At 49.1% G+C, this 22,712-nt stretch overlaps 7 protein-coding genes across 7 annotated transcripts in view; 4 read left to right on the top strand and 3 right to left on the bottom strand.

The window, feature by feature from the left end:
- Positions 1 to 4,095: 4,095 nt before the first annotated feature.
- EJ05DRAFT_438909 (uncharacterized protein) lies at positions 4,096 to 7,054 on the top strand (the record flags this gene model as incomplete). The annotated part of the gene is made up of 5 exons (XM_033741847.1): positions 4,096 to 4,201; positions 4,257 to 5,031; positions 5,082 to 5,699; positions 5,749 to 6,130; positions 6,182 to 7,054. 5 exons carry the CDS (start codon positions 4,096 to 4,098, stop codon positions 7,052 to 7,054), a joined length of 2,754 nt encoding a protein of 917 aa, XP_033600341.1.
- A 1,061-nt stretch (positions 7,055 to 8,115) lies between these two features.
- Positions 8,116 to 12,593, bottom strand: EJ05DRAFT_370852 (uncharacterized protein). The gene is made up of 3 exons (XM_033741142.1): positions 12,381 to 12,593; positions 9,193 to 12,320; positions 8,116 to 9,145 (listed from the first exon to the last, which is right to left on the bottom strand). The coding sequence occupies exons 1-3, from the start codon at positions 12,440 to 12,442 to the stop codon at positions 8,169 to 8,171; spliced, it is 4,167 nt and encodes a 1,388-aa protein (XP_033600340.1). The 5' UTR covers positions 12,443 to 12,593; the 3' UTR covers positions 8,116 to 8,168.
- A 121-nt stretch (positions 12,594 to 12,714) lies between these two features.
- EJ05DRAFT_538172 (Krr1-domain-containing protein) lies at positions 12,715 to 15,049 on the top strand. Its single transcript, XM_033749435.1, has 2 exons — positions 12,715 to 12,979; positions 13,035 to 15,049. Exons 1-2 carry the CDS (start codon positions 12,793 to 12,795, stop codon positions 14,723 to 14,725), a joined length of 1,878 nt encoding a protein of 625 aa, XP_033600339.1. The 5' UTR covers positions 12,715 to 12,792; the 3' UTR covers positions 14,726 to 15,049.
- On the top strand, positions 15,041 to 17,385 carry EJ05DRAFT_370841 (uncharacterized protein). Its single transcript, XM_033741141.1, has one exon. It carries the CDS (start codon positions 15,355 to 15,357, stop codon positions 17,377 to 17,379), a length of 2,025 nt encoding a protein of 674 aa, XP_033600338.1. The 5' UTR covers positions 15,041 to 15,354; the 3' UTR covers positions 17,380 to 17,385.
- A 6-nt stretch (positions 17,386 to 17,391) lies between these two features.
- On the bottom strand, positions 17,392 to 17,940 carry EJ05DRAFT_500411 (uncharacterized protein; the record flags this gene model as incomplete). The annotated part of the gene is made up of 1 exon (XM_033746990.1): positions 17,392 to 17,940. The coding sequence occupies one exon, from the start codon at positions 17,938 to 17,940 to the stop codon at positions 17,392 to 17,394; it is 549 nt and encodes a 182-aa protein (XP_033600337.1).
- Positions 17,941 to 18,448: 508 nt separating this feature from the next.
- EJ05DRAFT_492944 (putative zinc metalloprotease) lies at positions 18,449 to 21,454 on the top strand (the record flags this gene model as incomplete). The annotated part of the gene is made up of 2 exons (XM_033746076.1): positions 18,449 to 21,205; positions 21,287 to 21,454. 2 exons carry the CDS (start codon positions 18,449 to 18,451, stop codon positions 21,452 to 21,454), a joined length of 2,925 nt encoding a protein of 974 aa, XP_033600336.1.
- Positions 21,455 to 22,249: 795 nt separating this feature from the next.
- Positions 22,250 to 22,712, bottom strand: part of EJ05DRAFT_370807 (uncharacterized protein) — a 1,182-nt gene continuing 719 nt past the window's right edge. The window contains exon 2 of the mRNA XM_033741140.1: positions 22,250 to 22,697. Coding sequence (XP_033600335.1) covers positions 22,368 to 22,697 — 330 coding nt within the window. The 3' untranslated portion in view covers positions 22,250 to 22,367. The remainder of the gene's footprint in view (positions 22,698 to 22,712) is intronic.

Genomic DNA, 22,712 nt, shown 5'->3' with positions numbered 1-22,712 from the left:
CGAACATTAACTTATTTTAAATAGAGCTTAGCCTTTAACACATCCATCGTTTTTCTAGTACCTAGGTTATTAAGCACTTATAAAAACGCGTTCTCTACCCTATCTTTCTATCTAGAGCCTTTACTACTCTTATATCTAGTCTAAGTATATAAGAACTTCAAAAGTAAATAAACTAAGTAATTAGATATATAATTCTTCTATAGATTTATTTTATTCTTATAAAGTTTCTCTCGAGAGATAGGGAAGAGGCTTAATAAATTCTTAAAAGCTCTTAGAAGAGAGCTATTCGAAGAACATGTTAGGTTCTAGAAAGTCTATCTTCTTTTTCTTCTCTAAGAAAATAAGCTCTCTTACTATAGAGTATAGTAGAGGGTATAGAGCTTAGAAGGTATATAGAGTAGAATTAATTATCTTATTCTACTCTATAAGTCTATATAGATATTCTATTATATAGACTTATATATAGAGGTAGAGAGGTAGAATAACTATTTAATGGGTGTATATAAACACATGCGTGGAACTGAAAAATGATAAGCGACTTATGTTCTAGGAAAATGACGTATTACTATGAACTTGATTTATTACGAAGAGAACATGTCGTCTTCATGGCTTACGTAGTTATAATAGAGTGGTATGTCAAATGCTAAGCAACAAGATAGGAATCGTATATAGTAGTGTGGTGATGATACTTATCATGGATGAAAGGACTGATGCTCCGCTTCATAGGCGATGGTAAGTTGCTTGGCTTATCTTAACTTTGGAGCTTTTAATGTATATGCAATTGAGGTTAAAGTAGTAACAGCCTCTTGGACACATTTATTCCGCGAACATAAGCGACTACAGGGTAGCAACGATAGCAGCGATATCTAATAACTTCAAGACCAGTAGAAGTGCTACATATCTAGAATTCTGTCTGTTTAAAATATCTTATTATTGATGTGGTGGCATGGAATTATAGTTGGAATCGTTTCAGTAGTGGTTTCGTCTGTTTGCGGAATGTGGAAGATGATCTTATCGAAGGAAGGTGTTATCCCTAGTTCTATACAACTTGATCCTATAATGCTAACCCGTAGCAAAGGACGGACATATAATCGTAACAGACCTCGTACTCGACGTGACATACTAAGCAAATTAAGTACAGCTATTAGCTTTTCGATGTAGATCGTACGTATTACTTTCGAACACGCTTTATACATTTGAAATCTCCAAGTCAATCTACACCATCTACGTATACATCCCTCCACATACCCACCAGTGTCGTATGAAACTAGTGGTTTTGTAGATCCTTAAGAGCCTAAATTATCATAGTTGTCCCTGTCCATATTCAAACGTCAATAAAATCGTTCCGCTCTAGACAAGCTTCTCCGAATGCGTTCGCCAGAGTAAACGCAGTCGCCCTTCTTCGTTCTCCGCCCGCTTCGGGTTTAGAGAAGGCCGATCCGAGAGACGTTCTGCTGGAGAACTCCCGACCCGACGCCGAGACTCCACTCGCGCCTCGCAGGCAATCCGCTGTCTTGGGTCCAAGCGGCTCGGCAGCGGGATTGATATCCACTCTCGATTGAGGCTTCTCCGGAGGCACACATAAAGCTCCTTGGTCTTGATGACAGCCGTGGCAGGGTTCGAGGCGATATGCTCGGTGAATGTAAATAGAGTTTGTACAGACTGGCCTTTGGCGTCACGCCACACCACCTGGTTCCACGGTCGACGGGCGTGTTACAAAGTTATACATATGTGATCGTATCCGCTCGTATCTATAGTACCTCTTGTAACGGATACGTAGAGAGGATAATGATGGATTGTTCGTTACTTTTTACAAACTTTGTATAGAAGGATGGCACGAGGTAATCGTCCAATGACATCTATAGTATACGGTGACAAGATTACCCAAGAAGACCTACACAATTGGTAGGCTGTATGGTCGCATTGCAGGGTGCACATTTGGCGCATGTTGCAATGTCGCATGGCTGTCAAGGACATCGTTTCCTGCAAAAAGTTTGCAAGTGGAGCCAGGTCCGCATTCCCAACAGTAAGCGACTTCACCTATTAGGCCTAAAGCGGGGTAGCGTTGTCGATTAAGGTATACCGAGGCCGAGGCTTATTGGAAGCGAGGGGACGTGCAGATATTGGGCCTGCCACAGTTATACAGTCAAGGAGATCGATCATTATAGAGATACTTTCAGGGGAGTATCAATACCTACCTGAATGGCATCGGGCTGATTAGATTGGAAGATCGAAATTCGAGTCACAAAGAATCGCTTTTGCACAGTACTAGCCTGCCCAACGTTAGCCTAAACCTATAACCTTGAACGCTGGACTTTGTTTGGAATCAGCTGGTCTGGTGATAAATTTGTGCAGACAGTGGGAGGGAACAGCACGTAATGCCCTAGTCGAAATCCTGGCCTATGACTAAGCGGGCTGAGAGAGTTATACCTGAATAAGGTACTTCTTCAATAGTCTTAAAGATGACGCGGCCTACAAGAGGTCTTAATTAGTGGGAACATGCTCGAGTTTCGCGACAGGTGGCGTAGTGCTCTCTCGTAGTGGTCGGCCCACAAGGCTTGGAAGAGTGAAAAGCTTGAACGAACCCCAACAGCCAAGTCTCCCAAGAACAATTCCACAAGTTGCGGCTTGCAGACGGCGCCTAAGAAGCGGCAAGCGTCTGCTGGGATTGTGACAAAGAGCAGTGTGCAGGTCTGTCGCCCCTGGGACCTCTTCCAGCGTCAAAGGTCGTTGATAAAGGCTGTTACCGTGTCAGCGCTGGTGAAGATGAGAGGCATTTAATGCGTAAGCATTTGATAGAGCTGCTAAACGGAAGAGGACCTGCATCTAGACCAGCTGGAACAGTTCAGTGATCTGCAGGCGTCTAACACGAGCTTTGTCATCAGCCAGAGACCGCGTATGCGGACATTTTGATCATACTCTTTCCTGAGGTATGGTGATGTGACTCGGCGGAGCCAGGCAAGGTCCTTGGAGTGTTTTGCGGTCGACTAGGTTCACTAGAATATCATATCAAATGCTGGAGCCAAACTTGGAGAATACGCTTGTTGGATCTACAGGCCGGCGGCGAATAGTCTTGGCCTCGACTCGTCCAATCTGAAGAAGAGAATGATTAGTTGCACATTATAAGTTCTTGAAAAATACGGCCGTGCAGTGCGAAGCCAGGGTCAAGCTGGGCTTTATCGTGTTAACGTGCAGAGTGCAGAGTGCAGAGTGCAGTGCATGTAAGCGAAATGCCGGGGCGACAATGACGATCGGCAGCGGTGTCCAATGAAAGGGGCATTGTGTATCACCATTTGTTGATTTGTTGACAGTCGCACCCCAATCCCTCACGGAATATAGATCTGGTCCCGAAGCTGTGGTGAGAAGGGTCTGTGCAGACGCCGAGAGGAGCCCAGAGGATTTGCGCAGTTGTCATCATCATCATCACTTCCAACTTCCAACGCTCGGACCACCCTATCCCAATTCCCATCCCAATGTGTGTTTTGCCGTGTCATACTCACTACGTACGTACTTTGGTGATCATGGTCGCGCGCAACACCGCAAGATACCTTTTTTCCATACGTAGATCTGGACCATGTGGCTTTGCGCGTCTCTCTCGCTCTATATATATTATGTGACTACACAAGATGCCCGGGAATTGCACTCGGAGATAGTCTTCACTATCTCCACCCCCGACTTCTATCTCAACCATTTAGTTCACAGCTAGGAGCGAGGCTTCATTCCTCTCCTCTCCACTGGAGAGCTCCCTGACACATCCCGCTCCACCCAAGCCTTTTACTACTGGGATTTCCTCTCCACACCCTCCTTGGCTGTTCACGGGCGGACGGTGTCCCTTCTGCTGACTCAACCAGACGACAATTCCACCTATTCATATCTCCGTGCTCTATCCACTTCCCTGTCTTCCCCACCTTCCCCCTCGCTCTCAGCTCTGTCATGGAAGCATCGTCCGCTGAACCTTTCGACCAGACCACCACCAGCGCCTCTCACTCAGGCGCTGCATGGAACACATCCGCGACGAATGATCACGACAGCGACTCCGACGATCACAGCTCCCCACTGGCTGATAATGGCGACCAGACTGCTCCAAAAGTGCCGATGCAGAAGAGAAGACGTGTGACAAGAGCCTGTGACGAATGTCGCAGGAAGAAGATTAAATGTGACGGCAAGCAGCCGTGTACGCATTGTACAGTCTATAGCTATGGTTCGCAAATCTCCCACAGAACGACTTCGCTTGCAAAGGTGCTCACACAAATCAGAATGTACATATGATCAACCCTCGAACCGGCGTCGCAATGCTCAACCCCAATATATTGAAGCTCTCGAAAACGAATTGAAGCGTGCAAAGGCTGTAATTGGTGCTCTTCTACCCAATCTACCCATCGACCTCAAAGATCCGAATCTTGAACAGAAGCTTCAGGCCGGCATGCTGTCTCACATGAGTCAAGCAGGCGCACATAGCAATACCGTGATTGGACAAGGAAACGGGTTTCGAGCTGACACGGAAGAAGGAGTAGACTCAGGTCGCCTTGAATCTATGGTCAAAGCTACCGGCAACCTTGACTTGGACGAGCAAGGTTACTGGGATTACCACGGTGGATCTTCAGGTCTCACCTTCATACGACGGATGCGCGAGCAACTAGGGGACATTATAGGTCCAGAGGGACAGGGTACACCATTCGTAAAATCACGACCATTATCAACCGTCTTCGATTCTCCCAAGTCGTCCGAATCGCCGCTTGACTCCAATGCGCCTCACCACGGACTCGATGTCGTAGACCTTCCCCCTCGGGAGGAAGCGTGGAAGCTTTGCCAGCTCGCTATCATCGACGCTACTGCCATCATTCGCTTCGTCCACATGCCATCATTTAAACAGTCCTTTGACAGAATATACGACAATACCCACGACAACTATAGCCACGACGATCACACTTTCTTACCTCTACTGTACGCAGCTCTTGCCGTTGGCACGCTGTTCAGTAAGGATGATGGTGAACTGGACAAGTTGGGATATGAGAGTGCGATTGACAAAGGGTGAGTATCTGCGGGTCTGACCTAGGGAGGCGGCTGACGTCAATATGCAGCTTTAAGTACTTCCAGGCCTCACGAAAATTATTAGATATTGCTGAATGCAGGGATATCCCGTCCATTCAGGCCGTCATCTTTATGATCCTATTTCTGCAAAGCTCTGCGAAGCTATCGACATGCTACTCTTATATAGGTGTTGCGATACGATCTGCTCTTCGTCTAGGTCTGCATCGTTCATTCAACGCAAAGTTCAATTGTATCGAACAGGAGCTGCGCAAACGAATCTTCTGGGTTATTCGAAAAATCGATCTCTACGTTGGTGCACTTATAGGTCTACCTTATACCCTCAATGACGAGGATATAGACCAGGACTTTCCTTCAGAGGTCGATGACGAATACATCACAAAGGAAGAGATCCGACCGTTTCCAGCCGGGAAAACCTCCGTGATGACTGCCTTCAATCATCATGCTAAATTGATGATCATCATAGGTCGCGTGGTCCGTGCAATATATCCTATCAAGGGCACCACCTCAGCAGAAACAGGTCTTACTGGCCAAAATTATACTGTGAGCTTAACGACTATCCGCGACATTGAGCAACAGCTAGAGCAATGGAGGAGCTCCCTTCCGTCGGGTCTTCGTCCTGGCGGCGATGATAATCGTATCATTTTTCGGTATGGTTTCTGCACACGTCAGATCATCTTGAGGGCTAAACGTGAACAGATGTCAGCATATGTTACGACTAGTTTATGCGCATGCGCAGATGATGCTGTACCGACCATTCCTTCACTACGTATGCGATCAATACCGGTCCAAAGATATTGACCCACGAGCTTACGCATGCGCTGTTGCCTGTGTCAGCGTTGCGCGAAACGCTGTCCACATCGCTGTAGAGATGAAGGCTCGGCATCTGTTGGCTGGCGCCTACTGGTCTACAATGTATACGACATACTTCTCGATCATGTCGTTGATGTTTTTCGTTCTCCAAAACCCTGATGATCCCACGAGTCGCCAAGTACTGCGAGACGCGCAGGCCGGGAAGGATACGCTTTCGCAATTGGCGAAGAGAAGTCTAGCTGCAGATCGATGCTCAGTCACTTTAGCGGTAAGCCAAACGTAAGAGACTATGTTGATCCATCGAGCTAATGGTAATTAGACCGTTTTCGAGCAAGTCCCGGAGCACCTTCGTAAGGCCCGTATACCACCCCTGACTCACAAGAAAAGACCTCATCAGCCTCGGCCTAATCCCCTTACTTCTTCTCAGCCAGACTTGAGTGTAAGCACTAAGAGCTCTGTTTTCAAGCCTCGTCGCGCTTCTACATGTCCTGATAACATTTCTAATCCATTCAAGACTACAAATCCTTACAATTCGCATCTGGTACAACAGCAGATACCTCTTGGTATGGAATACCAAATTTCGCCACAACGTTCCAGCTTTGAGCCAACACCTGGTATGACCCCCTCATCGGCATCATCAGCAAGTTTCAATCGACCTCTATCTGAGCAATTTCCTGGAACGCCTGTCATTAATGGTTTTGCCACCACCTCGGAATTCGGACCACCCGTCACAGACATGAGCGCCATGATGTTTCCGTCCGCTGATCCATTCGCGTACCCCAACCAACCAATGACAACGTTCGAGAATAACAGTCAACCATTCGGAAACCAGTCTGAACAGGATTTGAAAAATATAACTTTCATGGATACGTCTGGACAGTCTCTGAACGACTCTCTGATGAACGGAAATCAGGGCCAAATGGTTTACGAGAGTACCGGTATACAAGATGATGTACAACTCTTCGGCACAGTGCCAATGTACATGCTTCAGAACTCCGCCACACATGCCCAGTCGTTCACGCAAAATCCGAATCCTCACCAGTTCCCTGTGATAGGGACACAATCCAGCCCAATGAGCGTCAATTTAGCCATGGACGGTCCTGACTTCATTGGTGATGAATGGTCGATGCCATACATGCACCAGGGCGGATACCAGTATGGCAATACGGACAGCTCGAACACTGGATTGTGAAACTAACGAGACGATGACGGGAGGCACATGAGAGATAGTCGAAGGATTTGGCAATATATATTTACGTGCAGTCTGGTACTGTAGACGTTGTACCTCTGGCAGGACAGCAGCATGCAATACGAGTCATCTCAGTATTCGTTTTTGACATATACCGGCGTTTCAGATCGGGCGTTTGGTATAGAGGGAAAAAAAAACCTAACAAGGACCTTCAATGGGTTTCTGCGGCGTTACTAGGACTGGGTGCAATACGCTGGCTTTTTATTACTCACAGGGGCGTGATACCCTAGTTCATCGGATTGTCCTGGAGCTTCGCACCGTTATTCTCACGACTGTTTTACATGATAATGTATGTATGTATGCACGGCATGGCATGGCATGGTTTACTCTTGGATAGGCATAAGCATGTCCTTGGAGTTGGTTTCTTCGCGAAACAAATGTCAAAATACCATATCTTGACAACTTTGAGTGTCTGCATGTTATCATGCTACCAATGCACTAACTCCCATGAGTGAGTGCCATTATGACATGACTGCGCTTGTTGATATATATATGTGCTGTCACGTAGCCGTTATAACTGTTGTGCATGATGATGACTGATGATGAAATGACCTAGTAAGTAAAACCTGTGGACATATGCAGACTGTTTCGATATCACAGTTGTCATAGATCCCCCTTCCAAGACAAGACAGGGAAGGGACACTTCATACTCTAACAAACACGAATCGCCGCTCAAATGCGCATTTCAATCCAGATTAGGGTATATTCGTCAGTGTCCGACACCCGAGGCGGTAGTTGGACTTGACTGTATTGGAATGAAAGATTAAGATGGATTGGAGATGTGGCAGGTTGAGTTGCAGGTCTCGCGAAGGATGCGTGGATAATTCGAGCTCAGTTGCGGGATGTGTGCAGCGGTGCGGTTCACGGTTCCTGGGCGTCAAGTCAAAATCGAGGTTTCTGTTCTCTGTTTGGAGATATGTTTATTTATTTTTCTTTCTGACGATCCTATGAGTAGTATACATGTGGGAGGTCCAGACGGGATATGGATATCAAGATCTAGTGTGTAGTTGTTTTTCCTACACAGACCCTCGAGGAGTGCACACTCGCGCAAGGACATTCACACGTACGACACCACACCACCATGCACACTCAAGCCGATCCTTTCCATCTCCCTATTACAGCTCCCGCAATACTCTTCGTACCATGGTTGGATCGCATCGGCTTCGCTGCTGCTGCTGCTGCCGTCGCCGCCATCCCCGTCCGTGCCGTTAAGCACAGAGGCAAGCATACCTCCCACGCGCTGACAGCGGCCCGTCTCATCAACAAGCCAGTCCTCATATTCCGCCTGCAAAACCTCCGACTCGACGCGGTTGACGAGACGGAGCGCAACGAGGAGGTCATGGCGATATGTGCCGAGGCGCAGACGTGAGCGCTGCAGCCGGTGCTTGGTGATGGACTGGGTGGAGCTTGCGTCAAAGGGCGAGAGCGAAGAGGGCTCGGGATCGACGAGGAGGTCATGGAATGCGGTGCGGCATTTACTTGAGCTGTTGTGCCCGTCTGCTTCTTGGAATGCTGTGATGTTTGTGAATTTGTTGAGGTCGTGCATGTATACTGCGCGTGACATGTACATGTTTGGGCCGACGCCAATGCGGGCCATGAATTTGCCTGCGGCGCGCTCCCGCCACCATGTGAAGGTGTCGCGTTGTGTGAAGAACATGTTGAAAGCGATGCTGAGCAGGAGCAGGCCTGTGAGCATGGAATGCGCTGTGCAGGCTTCGAGAATGGAGGATGCTACGGACATGAGACCGTTGGCGACGACAAGAATGCCTGCTATGAAGTAGTGGCGAGCACAACTAATGGTCATGCCGGGTAGAGTGCGGACTTTGAGGACAAATTTGCGGTCCTTGATGGCAGACGGAATCTCAGAGGGTACGAACTGAGTGGCGGTGTTTTGCTGGCCGATGCTGCCAAATATCTGAATGGCTTTTCGGGTTCTTGCAGTGCTTCCTAGCTTGTTGACTTGATCAGTGATGACATCGATGAGATCCAAAGCGGAGAGCTCCATGTCTTTCAAAGCTTGGCGATCGATGAGTGCTGTATAGACATTAGCGAACGTCTAGGAAGACCGGTGTTTGACTTACGTCTGAAGATGGAACCTTTGGGGTTCCACTCTGTCTTGATGAAGATTGCCAGTTTACATTGAGACTTGGCCACGTGCGTCAACACAATCTTGCTAACCATCGTGAATCTACCTGACAGAGGCAGATACCAGGGAGATTTCTTGTCCACAACCACGTAGCATAGATGATCATTGAAGACTTCGATGACTTGACAGTCCGTTATATGCGTCGGAGGATTCGTGTCTTCGACGTCATATGCGAAATCTCGACGTTGAGGCTGTTGCTCTGTCTGTACCCACGGGCCTTGGACAACCGTTTTTGCGAATCTGTCCTTGTAAACCATCTGAAAGACTGCACTCTTGTCACCGAACAATACATGAAACAGTGACTTTGCACTGATATCGTACACCTTCTCCACCGCCTGCTCAGTCATTCCTATCGGCGTGTATATCACGGGCTGTGAGGGCAATTTGAATTTTGACGCGCTTCGGCCAACACCAGAACCTTGGCCGTTCTCGAACAAATTGCCATCAATTCTAAGTCTCGTTTTCAGATCCTGAAGACGCCGATTCGTAGGTCCATCAACAGGAGTGTTGATCGACACATCTTCCCAGCTGTCATGGTCTGGCTCATCGCCATTGGAGTCGTGCATCTCAAACCTGATCAATTTCCTGAGAACGTCTTCAATTGACTCGGGCTGCACTGAATTGGCATTTTGTACTAAGAAATCCAACCGCTTCTGTAGGAGTCTCAGGGGCTCCAGGAAAGTCTTTATGGTCAAGCGAACAGCACCATTCTGCCGAGCCGCATCCTTGAAATGAAGATAGAGAAAATCGCAGTCTTTCCCTGGTGCTCCTGTCACCTCGTCGATCGTTGTGAGGTTGACGCCGGTGATGAGAATAAGCCCAAGGTGATTGCTGTAGAAATATATCTCCTTTGTTGTTACGTAGACTCGACCGGGAAATTCTTGTTGGTCAGTGGGATTCCACACAGCTCGGAACACAAGTACGACTCTTTCATCTTTGGGAGTGTTAGGGAACAGAATTCGGAATTGGGCATCTTGTGCCTTGAGTGGCAGAGGATAGTAGTTCGGGAAGTCATCATTCGAGACTAATGCTGGAGGAGGCACTCTTCCAACGCTGTCGCCAACGCTAGCAGCTTTACGGTGGGCTGGACCAGATTGCGTGTCTGGTGTGATTCCAGGAACCAAAGCAGCTGCAGGTATTTCGGGTAGAGAGTTGTCCTCTGCTGCCACTGTCATAGGAGATGGCTTAGTCGAGGCTGATGGACTATGTTGTGCTTTGAGCTCGCCTCGTTCGAGTCTGTTCACATAGCCCCAGTTTGTGGAACCCCAAAGATTGGCCATTATTCCACTAGGCATACCACCTTCAGACTTACCAAGCCCTACACCCCTTTCCCCACTAACAATCACAGCCGTCTTGCTCAGATTGGTTGGAGCCGGAGGATTAGCCAGTGTTGAAGGCGCGAGAGTACTTATAGAAATTTCACTACCCATGTTGATACGAGTGTCTGGAGTAGCGGGGACCTGAGGCGTTGCAGGACCTACAGGTAGAATATTATGACTTGCGGATATCAGACTTGCAATACCCCCTGCCGGCGCTGTAGGTGTACTGGAGAGTTGTGGTGAGGCTGTGGTTCGTCGATGCAAATCTAGTCTTTGGATGATCCTCGTTGCATGGTCTCGACTGCTGCTTTCGCCATCACGCTCAGTCAACCGGCGAGAGATGTCGAAGCTGGCAGCATGATTCACTAGGGGATTGCCGCTATCGACGGTCAGAGTGCCACTTCGATCCAACCCCTGGATGTCATCACTGAGCGAAGAGGCATGACCCTCTGTGACCTTAGCTGCAAATTCTGGGGCAACCGGAGGACTTATGGCAAATGCGGCATCAACATTGTGCGATGATATATTGTCAGTGCTTGCAGGGTCCTCTAGGGCCTTCCTCTTGGCGACATCGAAAGCATTAATCCACTCCATGAGTTCAATCTGCGTTTCGGCTTGGAGTAGTATCGACGTATCCTTCGTTTTCACCTCGAAGCAGAAACGACGTTCTTCCTGGACGGCGGGACGAATACTGCATAATAGAACACCGATCTTTTCTGACTCTTCGACAGCACCCGACTTGCCACCTTGTGACAACCATCCAAAGATGCCGTTTTTTACGAAATACCACCTTCTGACCCACATGGTTCTTGCCGGCTTACCAGTGGTTGTTCGTTGAAAGAGCCAGCTTTGTTTTTCACCGGAATCATTTGTAGCTTTCGGGGGCCCGCCGGGGGTCTGAAGATTTGCGGTCGACGCGGCCTGGGAGCCGAGATACGGAACGGTCGATATGGCATAGTCATCAAGCTCTCGAGATGGTTTGACAGCACCCTCCGCGCTACTTTCGATTTGTCTCCGAGCTAGAAATAGCTCTCTCTTGAATAATCGCTCGCCATTCTCCATCTCACGGCTCCATCCACGGACCCTTTCCATATCGCTCGTCCACTTCGAGAAAGCACCAACTGTTGAATCTCTCGAAGATTTCATCTCGCGCCACTGATCTGAAAATAGCCTTACTAAGAGCTTGTCGAGATTACCACGTACTTGCGGGGCGACTACACAGAAGTCCATTGACGCTTTCAAATACGCTTTTCGAGCTTCATGAAGCTGGAACGCATCTTCTCTTAACGAAGATGGCTCCTTTGTCTTAGCTTGGCTGGCATACCTCGCAATCACCAAGTCGAAATTCTTCTGGGCAGCGTCCAACGTCTTTCGACATTCCTTGAGTCCCTTGATCTCGCTCGACAGAAATGCGCGTATCGGTTCTACCACAGCAGTCTCAATCCGTTTCATGCCCCGGAGCGTGTACGACCAAAACTCTCTTGCTCCCTCGCCATATCGCTTGAGAGCGAGAACGGTGTAGTCATGATCGAGGACAGCTTCGGACACTTGCTGTGGTGGTGTTGCGTTTGACAGGAAGGTGTTGACAAGATTCTCAAGGGAAGATGCTTCTGACGAGAGTCTGCTGGCTGACTTCACATAGCTATCCAGCCATTTCTCAATGATCTCAACTTGTTCTCCAAAATGGACGGCGGTAGCGCGGAATGTTGGGCTGTCAAGAGCTGCTTCCTTGAGAACTACGGGACTGTTTACGATAATTTTGTCAGTGGACTGCTCATACGCATGGTTCATAGGAGAATGTTACATGAGGTTCAACGGTTGCTCCACGGGTGCTATAGCTGGTACGAGTGGCTGCTCTTCAGCCATTTAGAATTATCGCGGAATATACGAGGTAATCATTGGGTTAGTATATGAGAGCTAGAGGAGGCGCAAACAAGTGGTATCGAGAGATATTAGGCGAGTGCTTTGTTGTTGTCCGATCAAAGACAATATTCCCTAAACCTTCGTTCACAACGGCACCCCAATACAGTAAGCCAACGACGTACCTGGTGCCAGTGGTACCTACACAATAGTGGCCCGTGCGCACAGACCCGCCAAAAATTTGGCTGCACATTTCATCGAAAATCTTAGCATCCTCTCTGCTCGCTCTCTCAAGAAAAAGTCTTGAACCACACGAAGCAAGGCATACAGGCGGCTATATCTGGAATCTGGCCACCATGGGTAAACGAGATCACACAGAATTCGTTGCGGAAGACCGTACAGCGAAACGCGCTAGGATTCTTGACGATGATTCTTCTGCGGAGAGCGGCGACGAAGACCAAAATCCCAGCAATGGATTCAGCATTAACAAGGAGTATGCCGCTAGATTTGAACACAACAAAAAGCGCGAGGAGAAGCAGCGATGTAAGCGGACCTAGAACATTTGCGTATTTGTGCGCGCAAGACTGATCCGGGACAGTGGAAGAAAAATACGGCCCTGTGGAAGCTGACTCTGACGATGAATCGAGTTCAGAAGACGACGATGAGGGAGAACTGATCAATGAAAACGTTGACAATGATATTCTCGCAACTATTCAAGCTATAAAGGCAAAAGATCCCAAGATTTACGACACGAACGCGCACTTCTTTTCAGAAGAGATCGTCGTCCCGAAGCAGCCCAACGGAGGCAAAAAAGAGAAACCCATGCACCTCCAAGACTACCATCGTAAAAACCTGCTCGAGGGCAAGTTCGACCAAGACCCCGAGGAAGAAGATACGCCAAAAACGTACGCCCAAGAACAACAACAGTTGAAGGACGACATCGTCAAGCAAATGCATGCTGCTGGAGAGGAGGGCAACGAGGAATCAGAAGGCGACGAGGGCTTCCTCGTGCGAAAGTCCAAGCCCGAACCTACGATGTCGGCCCCGAAGAGGATAGATACAAAACTTGACGTCAAGGAGGCTGACAAAGACCCTGAAACCTTTCTTTCCAATTTCCTTGCTTCGAACGCTTGGAGGACGACTTCGCCTTCCCGTTTTCAGCCTTTCGATTCTGATGACGACGAAGAGCTAGAGCGTGCGGACAAGTTCGAAGAGGCTTACAACCGCCGATTCGAGGATCCCAAAAAATCCAACGTCACCCTACAGTCTCACTCTCGTGATATTATAGCCAAATATTCCGTGCGGCGCGAAGATCTCTCTGGTAGACAAAAAGCGAGGCAGGCTGAGCGTGCGAGGAAAGATGCGGAGAAGCTCGAAAGAGACGAGGAGAAGTCTCGATTGAAGAAACTGAAGGCAGATGAAATGGAACGCAAAGTAAGACAGATCCGGCAGTCTGCTGGTGCGCATGGGAAAGCCTTCGAAATAGAGCAATGGGCCGACGTGCTGGATGCCGACTTCGATGATAAGCAATGGGAGGAAGAAATGCAACGAAGGTTCGGCGATGAGTACTACGAAGCGGACGATCTCGACGGATCAGCCAATGAGCAGGAAACGAGCAGTAAGAAGAAAAAGAAGGCAAAGAAGCCGACGTGGGACGACGATATCGATATTAAGGATATTGTGCCAGACTTTACAGATGATGAACCGGTTGATGTAGCAGAGGAACTGGATGAAGAAGCAGGCAAGGCCGCTACCTCCAAAAAGAAGCACTCAAAGAAGGAGCGGATGAAGGAGAAGGAAGAGGCCAAAAGAAGTGCACGCCGCGATCGTCGTATTATTGAGAATTTGGTGGAGCAAAATTTCGATGCAAGAGCAACTTCTAGCAAAACCAATAAGCCAACCTCGTTCCGCTACCGGGAGACTTCACCAAAAAATTTCGGACTCACTGCCCGCGATATCCTCCTTGCGTCCGACGCCGACCTTAATCAATTTGCCGGACTGAAAAAACTACACGCTTTTCGCGACACGGAAAAGAAACAAAAAGACAAGAAGTATCTCAGCAAAAAGGCGCGTCTGCGGCAGTGGCGCAAAGACACATTTGGCACTGAGGACGAGCCATCTGGTGGTTTTGAGCAGCTATTTAACAAAAATTCAGGCTCAAGCAATAGTGTGCCTGAGAAGACTAAAGTGAAGAAGCTTGACGGGGAAGATACGGCTGGAGTAGATGGGAAGAAGAAAAAGAAGCGATCGAGGAAGTCGAAAACCGCTACCGCTGAGACTGAAGCATGACACTGTACTTAAGCATTCCAGTAACAGAGACGAGAAAAATTCGATGGTGTAGAGTCTAACGGATGAACCGCTCACGCTACGTCGCCGCTCCGAAGAGAACAAAAATTTATTTACGTCTTACATCGACACCTACAGACGTCTGACCGCTAAATCAGCATGAACTCATTCGTGAAAGGCTTAAATCTCGGTTACTTCAGTCTTTTCACACGAACGCTTGCCATTTCATATTCGATATCATTCACCGCCAATCATGCCATTCTGTCATCCCACTGTCATCAAGTCGAGCAGCTGACAAGCACGCGCATATCAGAATGTACAAGGCCCCTAAGATGTTGCTTCACATCGCATGCTGAGCAGCAGACAAGACTCCTTAAGTCTTCTTGATGCGGCTTCATACAGCTCACTGAGCAGCAGACTATTCTTTCTATGATTTGCGAACAGCACTTAAACGTCGTGATATCACGTCGTGACCTATTCTATCCTTCACGAAAGCAGTCACCATTCCACGGCTTCCACACAGCCACTTTCAATGACAACGCATCTAGGCCATATCATATCTCCAGGTCTAGGCACTATGACATACCTAACCACCTCCATCATCACACAAACTGCGGAAGAAAGTTGCCAACATGGGCCTCTTCAGCTCGTCAAAGCCCAAAGATGAGAAGCTCTCAGTCATATCATACCCTGTTCTTATAAATTCGTCCCTTGGGTTTGGAATCGAGCCTGAAGCCCTCGTTCCTCAACTAAGTACCCAACAGAGACGGCTTGACGCATTCAAACAGCTTTCGACGGAGACACCGTTTCCTGTCTTATCGTGGAGACCGCCTCCTCCACCCCCCCTATCACGACAAGCAGATGCTCACCCGCCGCGCTCAACAATCCCACCTCCTCGTCCACCACGCCCACCACCCCATCTCTGCCCTCCCATTCCAGTGACACACCTACACGACAAACCCCTTCCAGCAACCCCCCTCCCCCCACTAACCCGTACTGAAATCACCCAACGCTGGGCCTCCGCCCTCACACGCGCACGCAACGGAGCCATCCCAAGCGCGCGACAAGCCTTCCTATCCCTACTCACACGCGCCCACGGCAGCGACCACTACATGATGCGGGCGCAGCTCTGGGCCAACATCGGGCTTCTGTACATGCGGACAGGAGAGCACGGCAGCGCGCGCACAGCGTTTGCGCGCGGATGGCTGCTCAATCGGGCGGATCCACTGTGTCAATTCTTGTTGGGGACGGTGGAGTATGCGCTTGGAGAGTATGGGGCTGCGAGGCAGAGTTTTGTGGAGTGTGGGGCTTGGATGAGGAGAATGCAGAGGGAGTGGGGGCCTAGAAGAGGGAACGAGTGTGTGGAGTGGGATTATTGGGGGGAGAGGTTCGATTTTGTGCTTAGGGAGGTGGATGTACGGTGGAATGCGGCACGGTGTGAGGATGCGTGGAGTGGGATGGAGAAGGGAATGGAACTTGGGGAGGTGAGGATCAGGGGTGTACCTGAGGGGAGGTTGTTTGGGGTGCCGGATTTTGGTGGCGACGAAGACGAGACTAAGAGTATGGGGGAGAATGAGCATCTTGAAGACGACGTGAAGAGTATGGAGAAAAATGAGCATCTTGAAGACGAGGTAAAGAGTATTGGGGAAAATGAGCATCTTGAAGACGAGGTTGAAGATGATAGTAGCGCTGACTGCCGCAGCGTTGAGACGGTGAGACCTGAGAAGATTAATGAGCCCGAAGAGGAAGAATTGTGTCGTGTTTGGACTGAGAAGGCGTTCCGCGCATCAAGTATTTATTCTAGACCTACGACATATGGGGAAATGAACTGGCCAAACATGATGCGGCCTCCAATGTCATCAACACCACCACCAGTGCCTCCGATGCCATCTAGGTCACCCCCAGAACGGCCAGATTCACCTCTGGTTTACCTCCAGCCGATGGTGTACGATGGTACCACCACACTAGCAGAGAAACAAGGACATGAAATGTTGAAGCCAGCAGCAGACGGGGATGCGGAAGTTGGCGAAGAAGATGAAGAAGAAGAAGAAGACGAAGAAGAATCTCCCACGTGGGACATTTTGAAGCTGATCGAAGAGGAAATAAGAGATCAGGCTACATTAAAGTTAAATCCTGGTCCCAAGATGCGTCCTGTTCTGGTGCATGCAGAATCCTATTTGTCGAACAGGACAACGACAAAGAGCGTTGTTCCATCGGAAATGTTCTTCGACCCCAGCACGCTTGCACGAAAGTTCTCGAACACCTCAACAATCACAATTTTCCCATCAGGTGCGCAGAGTGGAGAGCAACCCGCGGCATCAATACCACCCCCATTGCCTGCAGTAGTCGGCCATCGATACGAATGGATGGAAACTCCATTGCCAGTTCCAGAGAGCTCGGACACCCCAATAAATCGGACGATCAAGATGCCCTTCTTTCGCAGGGTCCTAGCACAGTCACCAACAAAGCCAGATGGGAGCTCGATCATGACTTTTCCGATGCGATCTCGGAGTAAGCTGAAGAAGGTCGAACGTTGCAACTCGGCGCGTTCTCAGCCTGAAAAGAGCTCTCTTCGGCATGCTCCATCCAAACTTCCGACTTTTTTCACCTACAAAACTATCAAGGATGCAGCAAGTGGTGACTTAGGTGGATCTTGAGCGAACATTTCACTATGAGATAGAATCGTTCCTCGTCATCCAAGCCATCATCTCATACGCTACCAAACCAGCATCTGCGCCATTGCGGACATTGACTCTCGACCATCGCTGCTCTTGCTGAGCCTGAGAAAAGATGGCTTCGTAGTCTTTCCAGTCCACGACTGGACCTAGCCACATGACCAGCTTCACGATGCCGTTGCTGCGATGCTCGAGATATTGCTGGATGAGTTTTGGTTCTCTCGGGTACACGAACATCCAAGCTCCGGCTTCGAGCGCCCTATTCGACAAGTCCCATGTCCCAGAGACAGTGTTTAAAGCATCTGTGAAAAGGTACTGTACCAGGTTTGACGCCGAACGCACTTCTACGCCTTCGACGTTCAGTTCCGGATGGTGTTTCTGCAGAAGAGCTTCGAGCAGTCCTGTGCCGGAGCCAATCGACAGAAGGGTGGTCGGAAGTAATACGAGCGAATAGACTTGATCAAGGAGGATCTGCGAAATACTCAGGCAGCAATCTGAATATTTCTGAGGTACATCAGAAATGTCGGGGAGCTTGGGCGCCATTAGAGTGTTTAGTGTTTCTATCAAATGTGACAGGCTAAGCCTCCTCCCGTGGATAGACGTAGTCGCTATTGGTAACAACATCGGCAGTCAATTAGTCAGCCATAATCAAAGCTTGGTGTGTGTGTGAGACGATAGAACAAAGCAGAAGTGTATGATTGAAAGTGTTGTCGTCGTCACTATAATTGTTTCATCGCCAAGACACAGTGGGGCCGGATCAATTTTCGCGCTATTCCCAAAGCGGGGCGGCAGGCAGGTCGTCATGGGATCTTCTCCGGATCTGTTGCAACTTCCCTGCTTTCCTCTCGCTCAACTCTTCTTTCTCCTCCATTCAGGCTTCAAAACGTGGTGACGGCAATTCGACGTCCAGCTGTACTCGTAGAAACCCGAGATTTGGCTGCGTGATGAGGACATCTCGACCACAACAGTAGTCGTCACGATCACGACCTCACACTTACTTCGCTACGCGTCGCGTCATTGGCCTGCCAAGCACCAATCGACTCTCTCTCCAATGGCTCGCTTTGGGAATCCCTTTTCTTTTACGCCTGTCCCGGTGACCTTTTTCACTTCGATCATATACATTGGATTGTTCGCTGTCCTCATTGTGAATCACTATATACTGCCTTCGACTCCATCCAAGTACCCGGAAGGAGTCGATCTCACAGCAGCCTGGAATGACCTTCAAAACTTGACTTCATACTATCACCCATATAACAGCAAAGCGAACGACGATGCAAGAACTTTCCTCCTGGATCGGATCTCTGAGATTCTCACGACCAACAAGGCAAGCTTCGCTGTCGAGAGAGACAGGATCGATGGTGTCACTTCTACGAAGAGAACCGATTTGAGCTCTGTCATAGTGATTGACGATCTTGGATCGAACGTTACCTCTTCGAGAGATAGCTTGAGCGTTTACTTTGAAGGAAGTAACATCATAGTGTCGATCAAGGGCACTGATGATGAAGGCCACTGTTATCAGGACAATGCCTCAAGCGATGCTAAGAAAGTTAAAGGAGGCGTCCTCGTGAACGCTCATTTTGACTCTGTCTCAACCGGATTTGGAGCCACTGATGATGGTGTCGGGATTGTCACCATTCTCCAGCTACTCTCTTATTTCACTACACCAGGCAACGAGCCAACCAGATGCCTAGTTCTCTTACTAAACAACGGGGAGGAAGACTACCTCAATGGAGCACGGGCTTTCATGCGGCATCCTGTTTCGCAAACGCCGCATACATTTTTGAACCTCGAAGGAGCCGGAGCGGGAGGTAAGGCTATCCTGTTCCGTGCTACAGATACTGAAGTTGCGAGATTCTACAAGAAAGCCAAGAACCCTTTTGGTACCGTCGTCACGGCAGACGGTTTTGAACAAGGCGCTATCCGCAGTCAGACTGATTATGTCGTGTTCAATGGCGATCTCGGCCTCAGAGGCCTTGATGTTGCCTTCTTCGAGCCAAGAGCAAAGTATCATACGATGCAGGACTCAACGATTGAGACGTCCAAGCAGTCAGTCTGGAACATGCTTTCGGCCTCACTCGGCACTGTGAAAGCAATGGTCTCAGATACCAGCGACCATTTTAGCGGGCAGCCAGAAGATGGAAAAGTCAAAGCAGGCGACGGAAGCAGGGTTGTCTACTTCGATCTCTTCACTCAAGTACTTGCAGTCTTTGAATTGCATACCCTCTTTGCTTGGTCTGTCACGCTTCTTGTGGTTACACCGATCATGTTCATCGTTCTCACAATCTTCTTGTCACGGGCTGACAAAATGTATCTGTGGGCTCGCCGCGGATGGGTACACTCCTCGAACGATGATCACTTCATCTCTTTCAATGGAATTCGAGGTTTTTTCCGATATCCGATGACGATTGCTATAGCTACCGCAGCTACCATAGCCCTTGCATACCTATATGCCAAGGTAAACCCACTGATCGCATACAGCAGCGAGTACTCAGTATGGGCCTCCATGATTGCGGCCTGGTTCTTCGTCGCATGGATGGGTCTTCGAGCCTCTGATGAGATGCGGCCCACGGCATTGCAGCGCATATACGCATTGCTATGGATCTACATTGCATCCTTTGCGCTGTTAGTCCTTGCCACTATCAGCGAGAACAATTTCCATCTTGCAGGAGGTTACTTCCTCGTCATATACTTTGCAAGCGTCTCTATCGCGCTGCTACTGTCCTTCCTCGAGATGTTTGCTCTGCCAAAGAAGGCAGACTACGTAGCACTAATGGATGGTAATGGCCCGGATAGTCGACCTCCGACCTCAGGTACCAACCATAGATCCAATCATGGGTCCACAGAACATGACGACGACGCTACTGAGACGACATCATTGCTACAAAATGATCGTCAATCCTTTGCACGTTATGGCTCTCGCCGTGCTTCTCAGGACGTTTCAGAGACCACAAGTGACGATCGACCGCCCGCTGAAATGCGTGGAGCCTATGGTGAAGAGCAGCCTTGGAGCTGCAAACTCCCAAGCTCTGTCTGGCTCCTTCAATTTCTCCTCCTCGGGCCTATAAATATCGTCCTTATTGGACAGATAGCCTTGACCATCACCGCGGGTCTGCACCAGACTGGAGCAGACGGCAGCTCCATTCTAGCCGTCTACCTCTTCATTGCCATCCTCACCGTCCTCCTACTGATCCCAATCACACCCTTCCTACACCGCTTCCATTACCACTTCCCTACATTCCTCCTGTTGATCCTGATTGGCACGTTAGCATATAATCTCGTTGCGTTTCCGTTCTCGCCAAACAATCGCCTCAAACTTTTCTTCCTCCAGCGCGTTGACTGCGACACCGGCGCTACATCAGTTTCACTGACCGGCGCACAACCCTTCGTCGAAGCAGCAATCTCTAACCTCCCCAGTGCGAGCGGACATGACATAAACTGCACATCGTCTGATGCATACACCAGCTCGCGCAACGGTCTGACGAGTTGTATTTGGCCCGGTCTACCTGCACACCCGGTCACACTCCCATCCAATATCTCAGCCATCCACAGTCGCCGGAGCTATGAGTCCAAATGGTTCAACTTCGACATCGAAACCACAGGCGGCAAGAATACTGCTACCTTTTACATCTCAGCTCTTGACACGAAGAACTGCCGCATTTACTTCGACACGCCCGTCAAATCACTGCATATCGCCAACGCAGCATCTGACTCGCGCTTTTCTCCCGTGGGCGAGAATGGCGCACGCGAAGTCAGATTGTGGAGTCGAACTTTCCACGCTCAGTGGAACGTGAGCGTGGCATGGGATACTGTGTCCAGCACGACAGACATGACAGGTAATGGCGAGCATGCAGTAATGACGTATGACGGCCTGGTAAAACAATCGTCGCAGTCCAAAAACACTGGACTTTCAGGCCACGTTGTCTGTCTATACGCCGATGCAAACGCCCAAGGCGCAATCCCCGCACTGGAGGAAATATGGCGCTTCCTACCGAACTGGGCGATTGTGACAAAAGCCGGTGATGGGCTCGTGGAGGGATGGAAGAAATTTGAGATTTGAGCACTGCGAAGACGGTCCGCCCAAGTCCCTATCTGCAATATATGCTATACTGTATGGCGATATCTTCCGATGTTTCGGTATGACGAGAATGAGTAATCTGTGGCGTTGCAGGCGAGCAGGCCGCGTCGCAACCAACGCATATCAAGGACGCTGCACCGTCGTCGTGATTTATTGGGAATGTCATCATATCATACTTAGAGGGTTAATTGTTGTCATAATTCTGCATCCACGGCGTAGCATAGACACGGTCGTATAGCAACCAATCGGAAATTGCCCACATACTCAATTGCAATTCAGTTCCAACTCGCGATGCAACACAAATACAACAGCATCTAGTTGCAATACCACACACATGGTCACATCATGATGAAAGACACATTACGGCAAAAGATGACGATGAGAAGAGACATCATGAACGAGATGAAGATGCATTCATTGAGTCAAACCAAGAACTCGTGATAACAAAGGAAAAAAAATTCAACTTGTGCAACTTCAAGACCACATTGTTCCCGCCCAAGCCGAAGGAACTTTGCAACAACAAAACAAACAAGAGAGAAACCAACAAATCATCCCAATTCCATTCTTCTCTGAAAAGCCAGAGCAACACTCATTCAACAACAACAGTTTTTCCCATCCATCAAAACAAAAATCAAAAACCCGGATTGAACACCCGCCCATCTTTCTCTGAGAGGGAGGAGAGAGAAAAGATAGACGTGTTCCGCCCACCCCCCAAAGTCATTTTCCCCCAAAAGATACCGTACCATCCTCTCACTGGTCCTGGTCCTGGTCATGGTCCTCGTCCTCCTTGTCCTGTATGTCTCTGTACTCTCCTCGTATCGAAGTACGAGTTGTCGTTTCTCACTCTCGTTCTGTTCTGGGGATTTGCGAAAGATGAAGGTGTGGAGAAATATGATCAGAACGGAGAGGGCTTGAACGAGTGTTTTGCCAGACACTTGAACGTGAGCCTTGAGAGTGAGAAAGGAGAGGGAGGCTTGAACAAGTGCTTGCCAGACACTGAACTTGAGCCTTGAGAGGGTGCGGCTTGAACTAGTGCTTGCCAGACACTGAACTTGAGCCTTGGGAGTGAGGACAGGACGGATAGGCTTGAACGAGTGCTTGCCGGACACTGAACTTGAGCCATACCGAAATGAGGACGGAGGGGCTTGAACAAGTGCTTGCCAGACACTGAACCTGAGCCTTGGATTGGGCTTGAACGAGTGTTTGCCAGACACTGAACTTGAGCCTTGAGAGGGTGAGG

Source organism: Pseudovirgaria hyperparasitica (genome assembly GCF_010093815.1).
Source record: "Pseudovirgaria hyperparasitica strain CBS 121739 unplaced genomic scaffold EJ05scaffold_8, whole genome shotgun sequence".
Taxonomy (NCBI): domain Eukaryota; kingdom Fungi; phylum Ascomycota; class Dothideomycetes; order Acrospermales; family Acrospermaceae; genus Pseudovirgaria; species Pseudovirgaria hyperparasitica.
The sequence above is the reverse complement of the archived record's forward strand: the minus strand, read 5'-3'. Positions and strand labels throughout refer to the sequence as shown.